We start from the raw sequence: 15,749 nt of genomic DNA on the forward strand, positions 1-15,749 counted from the left end.
ATCACGTACCGCATACCAGTGTTTACGTTTCTACAGTTAAAGCAGTCCAGTGTATTATTTCGCTATTAGTATGGCAGCAAGTTTATGCAGTTGTTCTACCTTCAAATGAAAAGCATTATTTTGCTATTTTTGACTTACCAATACTCAAGTTTTTTTTTGTAATTCAGGTTATGAAGGAATTTGTAAGGACCTCCAAAATTTTTTTCATAATTTGCGTGCGTTCATAATTGTCTTAAAAAATAAAGTTTATTTTATTTGGAGCAGTATTTTATTCTACAGCCGTGTAGAATCATTCCGTAGTTGATGTAAAAAACAAATACATACAGTGATATAAGACAAATCTCTATTAATAACAAAGAAGAATAGGCAACGGTATTCCATACCGCATGTCAGAGTCAAGGTTCTGAAACATCCATGTCAGTAGTTATAAAGGAGTAAAGGAATATCCTAAAATTAAATTCAAACCTAGACATTTATTTTAATTATATATAAATCCATCCTTTTAGTCTTTAATTAAATATTTATTTTACAGAAAATCAATAATTGATTATATTATAATAATCAATAAGAGAGACGTTAATTATTACCGTCACTGTTAGACACACGTGGTTAATTTTTCTCACAGAGAAAGACTTTTTTTATTATTCCATTACGTATTTAAGTAGATTTATTCTGGTTTCAGAATCATCAAGTTCCAATACCATTGTTATTTCTCTATTTCTGTGTCATATACTTTTTAAATGTATGGATAAAGAAACTTGCGATGCGTATGGATCCATATAAGAAGCATTTCCCTATCAAGAGATGGGGTAGCAATATGATTTATCTCTATCTTTAATTTCATTTGTCTCCAAATTCAACCGATTGATATTCTTCTCATATAAGGTAAATTTGTGAACTTGTTATATACCTATAGGGTGGCCGGACTAAAAAGAAACAGAGGCACTATTAGGTAAGTACTACAACATTTTTGGAAAACCCAGAGACAGGTCAATTTTTAATTAAAGGGGGACACAGTTTCCGGTATATTCGGTTATTTTACTTTCACCCCAGTCATGGTAAAAATAACCACAACATTTTTAATGGCAATGGCGGTCAGATAAGACATCATTTTAAAGCCTTCTAAAATCCTTAAATTTTTAAATTCGGTCCAATAGTTTATTTTATTTCTTTGATTAAACTTTAAACTGTATTTACCTGTTTAATTAGTGGATATCTGTTTATTTAGCTTAATGCCTCGACAACTAATGGCCATTGGCATTGTACAGTGGACTTTTTCCAGTTAGGTACCTAGTGTAATGTGTAGTGTGTGTGTTGAGTAAATGTCTTGTTACTTAGCAAAGTCGACGCCATTGAGTTGATTTAGACTGCAAATGGTTTATATTTTAATTTCTTTCTTTGCCCAGGTTCTTCCGTATTTTGTGAATATTAGTTGTGTAATAATTTGAAGTCTTTGAAAATTTATTACCATGGTACTTATATATATTTCGGAATAGGTAGATGAAGGGTCTTTGTATTTTATAAACAGTAGATATGTCAATATGACACCTCAACGATTTAATGAACAACGTCAAGATAAATATGACAATAGGAAGTATGTTTTGAAGTAAATAAAACAATTTCAGGAGCTGAGAATAAATGTAATAAAAACACTGAAAGAAACTGGAGGGCCTGTAATAATTGAACTTAGTGAAGTTGCAGTATTATGACAGGTTGACCTAGATTTCATGTTAATGCACTTAATGCGCTTGATAATTTGATAAAGATAATTTGATTTTTCAAAAATTATGAATTAACTGTTCAATAATATTTAGGCCAAAATTCTCCATAGCATTGGATTGGGCAGAGAGGTAGCATCGAATGACCTCCTCTGTCGCCAGATTTGTCTCTCCTGGATTTTTTGTGGGGACACTTAAAACGTAAAATCTATAAAACACCATCCGTACGTTGATTTGAAGATTTATACCAACGAATAATAATTGTCAATGACTGCCTACGAATCACTCCTCAAATACATCAGAATATGGACAACATGGGTTTTACCATTTGGTCTACTAAAAAATAAGTAACCAGCTAAAAGTATTAATTTGAAAATTAACTTTCTTTGTAATATATCAAATAAAGTATTGAACCGAATTTAAAAATTTAAGGACTAATGTATAGGGAATTGCAAGGGCATTCAAATGATTTGACCTCCCATTGCCATTAAAAAATGTGTTGGTGATTCTAATCCTCCCTTTGGGGTAAAAGTAAAATTGTCGAGAAACCGGAAAAATGTGTCACCCTAATCACAATTTGGCCTATTGCTGGGATTTTCAAAAAGGTTGTATGCAGTTCCTGATAATGCATCTGTTTCGTTTTTTTCCGGACACCCTGTATATATTTGTACATTTAGCTATTTACAGAAGTAGGGACTAGTTACTACTATATTTACTAACAGGATTTAAAAAAATATTGTTCAGATTTCAGACTTCACAAAAATTTCATTTACAGTTTATTCCTTCGAATTGAAAGCTTTTTCAAGGTTAAAAATACAGTTATACTCAGAGTTTTACTATATAGCTTTAAATTATGTATCTGGCTTGGCATGGTCGTCAGATTGATGCTTTCTGAGTGAGTGCCACATGGCAACAGGCTTTCTTAACGCAGTCAACATTTGGTTCCAGTGACTCAGCGATCTACCGATTGCTTGAGCACCCACGATGACGTGCCCTATTGATATTGCCTTTGAAGATTCGTCCAGGGTAGTTTCTGCTACTGTAAGACGTAATTGGATTGTCTGGAAAAATAATCAGTGTTTTAATAAAATGAAAAAATATATACTTATTTATATCAGACGTGAGGTGAGACAGGAATGCGTGTTGTCGCCAATTCTTTTTAATGGCTACAAGGCAGAGATCCTGAAAAAACTCTTAAGAGTGAAACAGCTGTAATAAAGGTAAATGAGTTCCACATCAAAAACATTAAATTTAATATAATATGCTGGGTACCCGGTAAAAATAGCCCCATCAAAAAAGCTCCGACAAAATAGCCCCGACATAATATCCCGCACACAAAATAACTCCGCCAAAATAGCCTGCAGACAAAATAGCCGCGGAATAATAGCCTGCCGAAAAAATAGCCCCGATAAAATAGCCCCGACAAAAAAGCCCCGACAAAAAACTCCCTTCAGAATTTGTCATGAAATAATTCCTTAAAAATAAATTTTTTCGGAAATGGTAGTTATCCTCTATTCAGATGTTTATCTTAACTACATTAAATAAAAATGGTCTTTTCATAGACTCGAACGCTGTCTTCTGTTTCGATTGAATGTGTTCTGCTTTTCGATTAAATTCAATGTTCAAACCAGCTTCCGTAAGCCAACTGCTTCTTGGAAGTTTGAAGATTTAATTTAAGCGAAAATGAATGTTTATTTGTGATATAAACATTTTTGTCTGATTTCTGACAGCAGTAAAATGTATTTTGAATTAAATTAATTACATACATTCTTGTTTTTTTTGTCAAATAATTTAAATTAAAAAGAGTTTTTGGACACCTTGTGTAAATAATTATGTAAATGTTTATATTACTGAATAGAGAATTAAATAAACTTTCAAATGAGTTAGCACACGACTCCTATTCTCATTTAAAAAAATCATCGATTACGTCATTACGCCCAGATGGATGACGTCACTAGTATGACATATCGCACTAATAATACAATAGTGTCGTAACTCAAAAAAGATGATTTTTCAGAATCAACGAAAAACTCATTACCCATTTCCTATTGCAGGTAAACAAAAAATTAATGCATAACGTGTTTCTAGTTAATATTAGAGGAAGTTTCTTTGTACTCTTAGGGCCGGTTGTTCGAACGCTAATCAAAACTGATCATTATCAAATATTTAATTACAATTATATTTGATTAAGCGTACTTCTGACAGATGTCGCATTTTGAGGTTATGTTGACTGATTTATTTTATTATTTTAGTTTTAATTTAAAATAAAACATAATTAAACTCTTTCTGATGTTAATTTCTTGTTTTTACTTACAAATCAATAATAATTATAAGCAATTTTTAATAATTTAAGAGCTGCGGCTATATTTTAATTACTGTTTTACCTACAATCAATAACTGATTAGTGTTTTACATGTATTTTTTATGTCGCGATTTGATTCCCATCAAGAAAATTGATTACAATAAATGATTGATTATAATTAACTTCTTGATTAGCGTTCGAACAACCGGCCCTTAGTTAAATAAAAATACTGTCAGTGAAGTTATTTAAGAATTTTGAGTTAAAACGGTATTGTTCTAAGCAAAATGTTCGAAATGAAATATTATTTTTAGTTATGACATTATTTATGAAATAGTTTGTGTTACTACAATTTGATTTACTAATTTTTTTCTGCGGTTTACGTCAGTTTTTGGGAAATTTTGCGGACTCTTTGTCGCTCATTGTAAAATTAAAACAGTTAATTCTACTGTTATAAAAAAATAGTGAAACTTATCCTTTAGGTACTGGCAGCACAGCTTGTAAGTCATATACGGCGAATATTGTTAAATCTATGTTAGCATTTTTGTCTTTTTCTTTCTCCTTTCTGGACGGTTCTTTTTCTTTCAATTGATTTTCGTACGTCACAACAATACTGTTTTTTTCATCCTCTTCAGCATTTTTGAAATTTTCACAAAGATCACAATGATCTTTTTTGGTGTATGGAGGGAGATGTTAAAATCTTTAGTAAAAATGCGATTAAAGGTAGTTGCAGACGCAAATGATTTGAAGTTTTCTTCTGTACATTTATCTTTGTAGTCTCGATATAAATCAGCTAGACTTGTCAGACTGGATATATTCCCGTGACGTCTGAGCTCTAAGGTAATGTAGTTCGACGCGTGGTATAGCGTTTATAAAATGTTTGACACCTTCATAGATCTCCGGTTGCACAGTATGTTGTTTGCCATGTTTCCCGCGTAATTTGCCATGTTCTCTGCGTTTTACAAGAGCTACTAGTAGAAGAGCTACTTGATGAAGAGCTTCTTGAGGAAGAGCTCTTGAGGAAGAGCTACTTGATGGTTTTACTGTTCGACATCGAAACAAACTATAGGTTTTCCTTTGCACAACAGGAACGAAATGCGGATTTCCGTCGGAATCATCGGAATCAAAGTCGCTCTGGTCTGAGTGCACCGGTGAAATGTGATATTGCCTTTGGTTGGATTCTGTAGTAGGTTTAACATTACTGACCTTACTAAAGGTCACTGTTTACGTCAATTTCTTGAAGTACTTTGATGACTCGTAAATGGTGAAGGTATAGGTGCCGGTTGTACTTTCGTAACGTCACTGTTCTCTATCTGGGCACCAGGTTCATTATTTGTCCTCACCAGTGGGAATAACGACGGTGAAGAGTTTTCCTGCTCGTGATCCTCAACATTTATTGCCATAGCAACAAGTAATCGCCCACGATCACTTGTTGCTATTAATCGTCCCCTTAAAAATGAACTAAGTAATTATTAACATAGGTTATTGACGAAATGAACAAGAATGTCACGAAGAGTGTGGTAACTCTAAATTTATAAAATATTTATATTTTATAAAGTATTTTATAAATATTTTATAAAGTATTTAGTAAGCTTTTTTATTAACACTGCTGTAAATTTTAAATGCGTTATTCCTGTATGTTGACTGAAAAATAGATAATGATTAATAAATGTTTTACAAACAACAAAAAAATGGTTTAAAGTTATGATTCAACAATAGTGTAGCATGTCAAAAATAATGAACTGAACCAATAATAGTGTCGTTAGTAAAAATATTATTTTAAAACGTGCTTATGTAAATCAGTAATAGTGTGTGTGTGTGTGTGTGGAAAGATAATGGCATGGAATCAAGTCCATTTGCCACAGAAAGTTGTAAAAGGAATTTTCTTATAGTATAACTACAGAGATGTGGGTTATGCCGTTTTAAATTTGTATTTTATTTTCTTTAATAAAATTTACTAAAAGTTCCAAGGTGTTTTTATTGGCAGCTAACAAAATGTGTGTGAGATTTAATGGAAGAAAATATTTCATTTGAATAAGTGTACGAATTAAATCATTGGATTTTTTTAAATGTTTTTTGCAGCCGAAAAATATATGATTTAGATCTCCGTAAGAGTTCTGATCACAACTATAGGCCGAGGACTGTATAATGCCCAGCTTAGCAAGGTGCGATGGAAATCGCCCATGATTTGTTTTAAGTCGAAAAACACTTGCCGAAAAGAATTTTGAAGTAGGGTAGTTGAAAATATATAGAGGTGGGGATGGTAGGGTAGGATGTATTTTAAAGTAGGTATTTTGTGAGTTTTCTACAGTATTTTCCCACTGTCGTTCCCATTTTAATCTTATTTTATTTTTTATCAAATGAAAGACGTCTGGTAATGTATAAATATTACAAAGAACTCCGTTAAGTACTGCTTCCTTAGCCAAACTATCAGCTTTTTCATTACCTAGTATACCTGTATGACCTTTGACCCATACAAATGTTATATTTAAATCTGCTATCAAATTTTTTAAATTGCATAATATAGAACATTTCATTCTTTCAAATTTTATGCTTTTTATTGACTCCAATGCAGACTTAGAATCAGTTAGTATTACTCCATCTCGTAAATTATTTGATGTTAACCAAGTAATGCCCTTCCAAATTGCTATAAGTTCAGCAGTATATATGCTACATATTGATGGTAATTTAAACATAAATGATTGTTTTGTATTTTGGATAAAAACTCCACAACCAACTCCGTGTTTTGTTTTTGATCCATCTGTATATATAAATGGCTTATTGACTAATCCACCTAATATGGATTTTAGAAGGGTGTGATTTATATGATGGTATTCTGTATAATTGGGTATTATGACTCTGTGTGGTTTTATTAGTGATCTATAGGGTATGGTATACATAAACAATGTTTTATTTTTACCAAAAGACATGTGATCAGCATTGGTCTCAACGAAAGCTTCTGCTAGTGGAGGAGAATTCTTTAATTTCCAAAAGCGGTTTGTTAAATCTTCTTTTGCAATATCACTTAATTTGTTGATCATGTTTGACTCTAAGGATTTTAGTTTTAAAAGATAATTTTGTGATAATAGCTGCCGACGCAAATCCAAAGGCAATTCATTACATTCTGCCAGTATTGCTTTCACCGGTGATGATATCATTCCACCTATGCAAGTTCTAAGACATTTATATTAAACTCTGTTTATTTTGTTTAGATTGATGTTACAAGCAGATCCGTATAAACAACATCCATAGTCAATGATAGACCGCACATAGGCTCTATAAAACAATAAAGCTATACCAGTAGCTGCGCCCCAACTTCGATTTGTTACACACCTAAGCAAATTATAGCCTTTCTCACATTTGTTTATTAAGTGACGTATGTGACTCGACCATAGTAACTTGGTGTCAACAATGATACCTAAATACTTAAACTCTTTAACTACCGACAAGGTACGCCCACACAGAGTTAATCTCTCTGGTGCACGTAGTCTATGCCTGGTAAAAAACACAATAGAGCATTTTTCTGTTGAAAGGGTCATACCAGTTTCTTCTGTCCATGTACTTACCTTATGCATAATATTATCAAGAGCCTCAGTGCATGCTTCATAACTATTTTGGATGGTGTATATACAGATATCATCTGCATATTGTATGCAATTTACGGAATTATGAAATAGTGAATGAATATTGGCAGAATATATATTAAAGAGTATAGGACTAAGTACGGATCCCTGTGGCAACCCATGATAAACAACCCTTGGACCATGTAACACATTTCTATGGTCTCTAATATAGACATGTCTAGAAAAATATAGTTGCAATATATTTAGAGCAGTCGTTTCGCTAAGACCAATCTTAACCATTTTCTGTTTAAGTATATTTATATTTACAGAGTCGTAAGCCCCTTTTATATCTAGGAATAAACAAGCTAGATACTTGTTGCCAGAAAAGGCAATCTGGATGTCATTTACTAAATGAGTTACTGCATCCAAAGTACCATATCCCCTTCTAAAACCGTATTGAGTATTAGGTAAGATATTGTTATACTCGATGTACCACTCCAGTCTTGTTTTTATCATTCTTTGGAACGTTTTAGTTATACATGACATTAAAGATATAGGGCGATAAGAGGAAGGCATATTTCTATCTTTAGTAGGTTTTAAAATTAAACAAATGGTAATTTGTTTGAGATACTCAACATAGTTTGAATTCACCCACCAATCATTGTATATATTTAGTATAAAATTTTTAGCAACTTAAGGAAGATTTTTAATAATGTCATATGTAACATAATCATTACCCGGAGCAGTACATCTAGAGGTCTTAATTGAAGCTTCAAGTTCTGTTATATCAAAAGGTGCATCCATGTAGTGGCTGCCAATTTTCTCGTTCGGACCTTCAAGCATATTTGGCGCAAAACTAGGTGCTACAATATCAAAAATTTGGTTTATTAGTTATTCAGATAGAGGATGTTTTTTAAAAGTTGAGTTTTTGTTCGATATTTTTTTTATAAAACTCCAAATTTTTGATATTGGGGTATTTTTTTTTAATTTGTTAATAAAATTTTTCCAGCATAGTTGTTGCTTTTGTTTAAAAAGTAATTTAGCTTTGGCCTGAATATGCTTAAACTTGAGGTAATTTTCATAATTCGTGGTAATTTTATATTCATGGTATGCGTCTTTTCTATCATTAACAATTAAAGTGCATTCATTATCCCACCAAATAGGATTTGGAGGTTTTTTACTGTTACCTGAACGAGATTTCATTGACTTAGAAGCTGCATCATTTATTACTTTCATAAAAAAATCAAAGGAGTTATTATTACTGTTATTGTTATATATTTGTGTTTCGATTAGGTTTTGAAAAAGCGTCCAGTCAGCTGAAGACTCAATCCATTTTCTAGAAGGTGTTTTGTTAGTGGGGGTATATTCCCGAGATATAGTAATATGGATAGGGAGATGATCTGAGCCAAGTGTATCATTCAGAGGATTCCATTCAGATAAACTTAAAAGGCTAGGTGAGACAAAGGTAAGATCTATGGCAGAAGGTCTTTCGTTAGGTCTGACTATCTTAGTAGGTCGTCCGTCGTTTAAAATAATTAGGTTAGTTTCTTCTATAGCTTCTACAAGTCGATTTCCTTGTGAGTTATCTATTGTAGAGCCCCAAAGACTGTGATGACAGTTAAAATCACCGCATATAATATAATGACATCACCCTGTAGTTGTGAAAAAAGATTATTCCAGTCAGTCTTAGTTGCTTTTATGTTGGGAGCTTTATAAATGGAGGCTAAGGATATCTTAAGGTCATCGATGTATGCTGCACATACTTCTATTTTGGAATTAAAGTTTTTACGAATTGAAATTTCATGATAGCATAGGGAATCTTTAATAAGTATGGCAGTGCCTCCGAATCCATCAGTTCGATCTACATGTAATATATTGTAAGTTGGTAAATGAAATATTTTCTTTTTAGATAACCAAGTTTCGTTAAGCATAATTAAATCAAATTTAACAGCGTGATCGTTTAGAAAATTAATAAGATTAGCTTTGTTTTTTGTAATGGAGTTACAGTTCCATTGCAATATATTTATCATCTACTTAATAATAATTTTAGTCACTATCACTATCATTGTATTGTATCGTATCTAAGATTGTTCTGAGTTCTGTTTGTGTTTCCTGGATAACTAGTGGATCTGGGTTTACCAAATTAAATTTTTTAAGTATATTTTCAAAAATAGAAGGAAGTTTCTGCAGTATCTGTGATTCTAATTTTTCTTTGTATGAATGGAAAGCTTCTCTATGTGGATTAGGAATGATAGGGTTTGAAGCGGTATTTTTAAGTTTAAATGAAGGGGGTTTGTTAACTGAAAGGGGCGAACTTACTTTGCGCTTTTTCGGCTGTTGGTAATGAGGACGTGGTACCCAATTTTTATTACTCGTGGAGGGGGAATTGTTCGTGTCAATATTACCATTCAGCTCAGGGAAATTGTTTAAATTATTTAAAATATCGAAATTATTATGTGTTACTATTTTAGCGTAAGACGGATTTCTTACAATAACTTCAGCTTCTTTAAATGATACATTTTTTTCAGACATGATCTTTTTAATTTTTAATTGTTCCTGGTATTTCTGGCAAATTTTTGATACGGACTGATGGTCATGCTTTTCACAGTATATGCAGTAAGTGTCAGAAGTGCAATCGGTATCATCATTTTCATCGTGGGTTTGACCACATTTTTTACATTTAGTTGTAGTGCTTTTACAGTATTTGGCTGTGTGGCCATATCGAAGGCACCTGAAACACTGAACTACAGGATATATGTAGGGCTCTACAGCAAATCTCACCAAATCAATTTTAACAAATTTTGGCAAACTATTTCCTAAAAACGCCAAGACGATCATTTGCCTAGGGAAAAACTGTGTCTCATTATCAGAATCAACTATCCTACGTTTCATTCTTTTTACATCTACAACTTTATGTTCACTTTCGATATTCTCCATTATATACTTTTCGGACAAAAATGTGTCAATTTGTCTGATAATTGCCTTTTTATGGTTGAAAAAAATAGGTATATACGCGATCAAATTGTTATCTTTTATTAATTTATGTCCTATAATGGCATTAGCAATATTATAAGATTTAAAAATAATTTTTACTTTATTTCTCCCGACTAATTTTATGTCAATAACATGTGTGTTAAAAGTAGTATTTTTAAATAAATAGTGCCCAACTTTAACAGCCGATAAATGACTTTTTTGATCAACCGGTTCAACGATAACATAGTACGGTCCGATGTCTGTCGAAATATATTTGTTGTCTAAATTATATATTTTATTATCAATTTCCATTTCGCCTTGTATATCTTTCTCATCTGGTGGGTCTTTTCCGGACGGGGGAGTACCCCCGTCGGAAGAGTTACTCATTATAATATTAAAAAACTTGTACTTACCTTAACTATGGGTTTATGAAATAACAAACCAAAATAAAATATCTACCTGCCTAAATTCGAGCAAAAAGTAATTAAGCGCGTGTAACAAAACCAACCTTACTGTTCGGAAGACACACTAATACTGATCAGTAATAGTGTTATAAGTAGAAAAGCAACAATGTTATGGTTAGGTTCAAATCAACAAGAATGCAATAACTCAAAATATAGATATGAAAATTACATATCTGATTCAGCAATAACGTGGAAACTCAAAATGATGAGCAAAGCAACACGTACGTTCCCGATCACTGGTGGCCGCAACTAAAAATGGCGCAATATTGTGGGGGCGATAACGACAGTCGGTCAGTCATGAATAACGTCTTATGGCGCCATCTCTTATTCATTTTTTGCACTATTAAAACGACGGTTTTATTGACTTGTAGTGAATTGAATTTTACGTCTGAATATAGTGTTGTGTCAGATTCGAAACATTTTGAGTTACGACACTATTGTATTATTAGTGCGATATATACTAAAATATCGTAATTTAAAAATAAACGACCTGTTTTAGGATTTTTCCTTAACATCGCCTGTTTACGAAATAACGAATTTATTCCTTTCATTTGCACCATCCTGTATGTCTGAATTGACGATATGAATGAGTCAGATTAAATTAAATTATTAGAAGAATTTTTTTACTAAGCAACAACATTTTTGTTTAATTTATTAATATTTTGTATTTTGACAACGACGTCCGAAGTGAAAGTCGAACCGTTAATAAAATAATTTTTTTAAGTTAAATTGGTGCTATTTCCCAATTAGACTAGTGATTTAAAATAAATGGTACTCCGTTAAAAGGTAAAACTTTTTATTGGGGGTGTTGTCGCCGGGGCTGTTTTAGCCGGGGTTGTCTTGACCGGGGCTATTTTGTGTGCGATCTATTTTGTCGGGGCTATTTTGTTTACGGGCTATTTTGACGGGTCACGAATATGCTGATGACACTGATATCTTAGCCGAAAATATTGAGGATCTCCAGAGCCTGGTGACCAGAATAGCGGATTATAGACGATAATACGGTCTCAAATAAACGCCAAGAAGACAAAATTTATGAGAATATTACAAACTTAAAGAAATAACGAGAATATTTTTATAAACGAAACCAATGTTGAACGGACATACCAATATGCATATCTTGGAACAATGATCACCTCAACATATGATTACTTCCAGGAAATCAAAATCAGTGAATAGTGTTCTGCACAAGAGAATTGAAGTTAGAGCTAAGAGTTAGGTTGGCTAGGTGCTACGTTTTCTCGACTTTGTTTTATAGAATGGAAGCTTGGACCTTGAATGCAGCATCAATTAAAAAAACTGGAATCATTCGAGCTGTAGGTGTCCAGAAGAATCGTGGACAGAACATGTCACAAACAAATAGGTTCTGAGAAAGATTAGTAAACAAATGGAAATCTTAAATGCCATCAAAGCAATAAAATTGGAATATCTCGGACATATTATACATGGAGAGAGATGCAACTTGCTTCAATTGAGTAGGAAGGGAAAGATTCAAGGAAAAAGGAGCATAGGGAGACGTAGAATATCGTGGTTGAGCAGTATGAAAGAATCGTACCTACAGATATATGGACCAGGGTATTTAGCACTAAAAACACCAGAATAAATCGATTTTTAAATACATCACGTAGAGACTAGTAACTTTTTGTATTGCGTTCAGGATGATATTAGGAAAAAAGTCTACTATAGAAAAACGGGTGGAAATGCATAATTGCATATTGAGTTGCAGAAAATGCATCCAAAAGTGCATAAACATGTCAAAATAAATATATTAAGGGCCAAATTTTGTTATTCGGGGGTTTTTGGAGACGCTGAACACGACTACGCCATCAGAACCGACCCCCCAGAGCACCTGGTGACAAGTATCACTGCTGAAGGACATCATCTTCTGGAGTTTCGAGGGTTTTCAGCACTAAATTGATGCAAACAGATTACACGGTTGTTTTTGGTGTTGCTGAACACGAATACGCCATCAGAACAGACTCCCGGTGACCACCGTCACTGCTAAGGAACGTCATCTTCTGGAGTTTCGAAGATTTTCGGCACTGAATGCATGAAAATAGAATACTAGGCGGTTTTTGGAGACGCTAAATACGAATACGCCATGAGACTGACCCTCGGACCATCTGGTCCCCAAGGTCACTCCTAAGGCGTGACATCTTCTGGAATGTGGAAGGTTTTTGGGCAGCAGGTGCACTAGGGGTCGGTTTCGATGGCGTATTCTTATTCAGCAACCCCAAAAACCTCCGAGTAATCTGTCTGGATAAATTTATTGATGAAATAATCAGCTTACGTGCCTTAGCAGTGAATCTGGGCATCAGGTGCTTCAGTGATCGGTTATGATGGCGTATTAATCTTCAGCGACCCCAAAAACCCCCGAATAACAAAATCTGACCCTTAATACACCTAAGTTTGGACACACCTGGAAAGGCTAGAAGAATAGCTAGATAATTCTAATAGAAATGACTATGGTATTGTGGTAATATGTTTGGTGGGTGAAGGATAGTATCAGGTGAATGTGTTGACATATCATTAACGCATAATAGAAAAATAGTGTTACTTACCGATAAAGTATGTGCAGGCACACTAAACATCATAGCTTCATTGAATATTGGGCATTTTTCTCCTTTTTTCACTGAAGTCTTTTTCTTATTAATTTTCTTATTTTGTTGCATTAAGTACACCTACAAAAGTCAATTTTGTTTTATAGCCAAATTATTTGATTTTAAATCAACAAGAAAAAATTAGTACTAATGGTAAAAAATATACATCAAATCTCAGGAAATATCTCATGTATGATGTTCATAACAGCTCGCGCGATAGATTGCTGTGCCTAGTGAAACAGTTTTGGTTCCTGCCTTGTATTACTTAAGGCTTTTTACCTTTCGTCGACAAATTACATTAATATTATAGTCTTCTTTTGAAATCTAGTGTAGTTTAAAAAAATAGCAGGATATTCTTCTATTAATTAAGCCTACACTATACAAACACAAAGAAGATTAACATAAATTAAATCACATATTCTGAGACCAAAAACAGTTCGATTGAAACTAACATACCTTAGTACAAATATATACATAAAGAAAGCTACAGCCCTTTTAAGTTACAAAATGAAAATCGATTTTTTCCAATATATCGAAAACTGAGATTTTAAATTGAAAATGGACATGTGGCTTTCTTATGGCAGGAACATCTTAACAAAAACTGTGGAATTTGTGACCCCATAAAAGTTTTATGGGGGTTTTGTTCCCCTAAATCCCTCCAAATATTTGTATACATTCCAATTAAATTATTGTTGTGGTACCATCAATTGAACAAAATGATTTTAAACCTTTTTTGCGTCTTAGTACTTTTTCGCTAGCTTACATACTTAACTAATTACAAATGTGTATCGGTTTTGGAAATGTTCAAAATATCTCGATAAAAACTGGCTTATCCATACGTCAAATAAACGTCAATACTTAAATATAATTTTTCAAAGTTCTCTGAAAAATTGTTGGTTTTTAGCATTGATTGGGGATTTGAAAGCTAAATATTTTGCAAGGAAGAATGTAACAACTGAGGATATTGCTAATAGTTGTATTCCTGTCCGTATTGGTGTAATTAAGATAAAAACAGTGAAAATCCGGAGAAGTCAGGTGAGATCCTTTGAGATCCTTTTTTTCCTTTCCAATTTGCGAAAGGGTCTGTGGGTACTCTCACATATTGTGTTATGGTCTTGGTAACCAGGACTTCACACATTATGAACAACACACAACCAACTACATCTACACAAAATACCCCTAATTCCATCCCAAAATTTTATGTCGCTGCCACACTCTCCAGGCCTCCTCCCCCTTCGTTTCCTAAAAGGGAACAAGCTGTTGTCATGCATTCCATTCCAAATACCGTTTTGTTTGAATATATTAAAGCCATTGGTGAAATAGTTCAGCCAAAAAATATTACTTTTGCGTCTCGCATACCGAACAATCGAATTTGCATTTTCCTCACGTCGACCGACATCGTTGATAAACTATTGAAAAATACATCACATATCACAATTAATTCCACCATCGTCCCTATCCGCAGGCTAATTTCTCCAGCCAAAAGGATCCTTATTTCTAATGTATGTCCTTCCATCCCTCATTCACTGATAGAACAGTCTCTAAAAGATATTGGCTTACAGCTAGCAGCACCTGTTACTTTTGTTAAATGCGGAACATCGGATGATCAATATGCTCATATCATGAGTTTTCGTAGGGTTATATTTGTTTTCCCTGACAAGGAGGACTTCGAAGTGCAAACTTCTCTGCTAACCAATCATGAAAATACTTCCACAAGAATATTTGTATCCACTGACAGGCTAGAGTGTTTTCATTGTAAAGTTACGGAACACACCGCGGATTCTTGCCCTAAAGTCCCCAGTGGACCAGACCACACACTTATTTCGGCTAATGCTTCTCCCTTATCTTCACTTTCAGCTGACTCTTTAACTACATCAAAAGAACTTCCTTCTTCAGAAATTGAATCCATCTCCGTTAACGACACACCTTCCTCGGCTGCCATTACGGACCTATTCATCCCTCCTCCAACTAATACAAAACCCATATTGACTGTAGGACAAAAAAGAGGACACCCCAATGATAGTTCTCTTGATACTCCTACCATTCTCTCTCCCTCCATTGCTCTTTCCCAATCAACTTCTTTAACCCCTCCGTTATTCACGATGCCAGCCAGACCAGCCAATAAAAAGTCC

General features: G+C 33.6%; 1 protein-coding gene across 1 annotated transcript in view; it reads right to left on the reverse strand.

Annotated features, from left to right (window-relative positions):
- Positions 1–282: 282 nt before the first annotated feature.
- The window catches only part of LOC114333100 (synaptotagmin-12), a 175,515-nt gene continuing 160,048 nt past the window's right edge, over positions 283–15,749 (reverse strand). Inside the window, exons 9-10 of the mRNA XM_028282931.2 lie at positions 13,579–13,698; positions 283–2,779 (exon numbers count right to left, since the gene is read on the reverse strand). Of these exons, the coding sequence (XP_028138732.2) occupies positions 2,570–2,779; positions 13,579–13,698 (330 nt within the window). The 3' untranslated portion in view covers positions 283–2,569. The remainder of the gene's footprint in view (positions 2,780–13,578; positions 13,699–15,749) is intronic.

This window comes from Diabrotica virgifera, chromosome 1 (assembly GCF_917563875.1).
Source record: "Diabrotica virgifera virgifera chromosome 1, PGI_DIABVI_V3a".
Lineage (NCBI taxonomy): Eukaryota > Metazoa > Arthropoda > Insecta > Coleoptera > Chrysomelidae > Diabrotica > Diabrotica virgifera.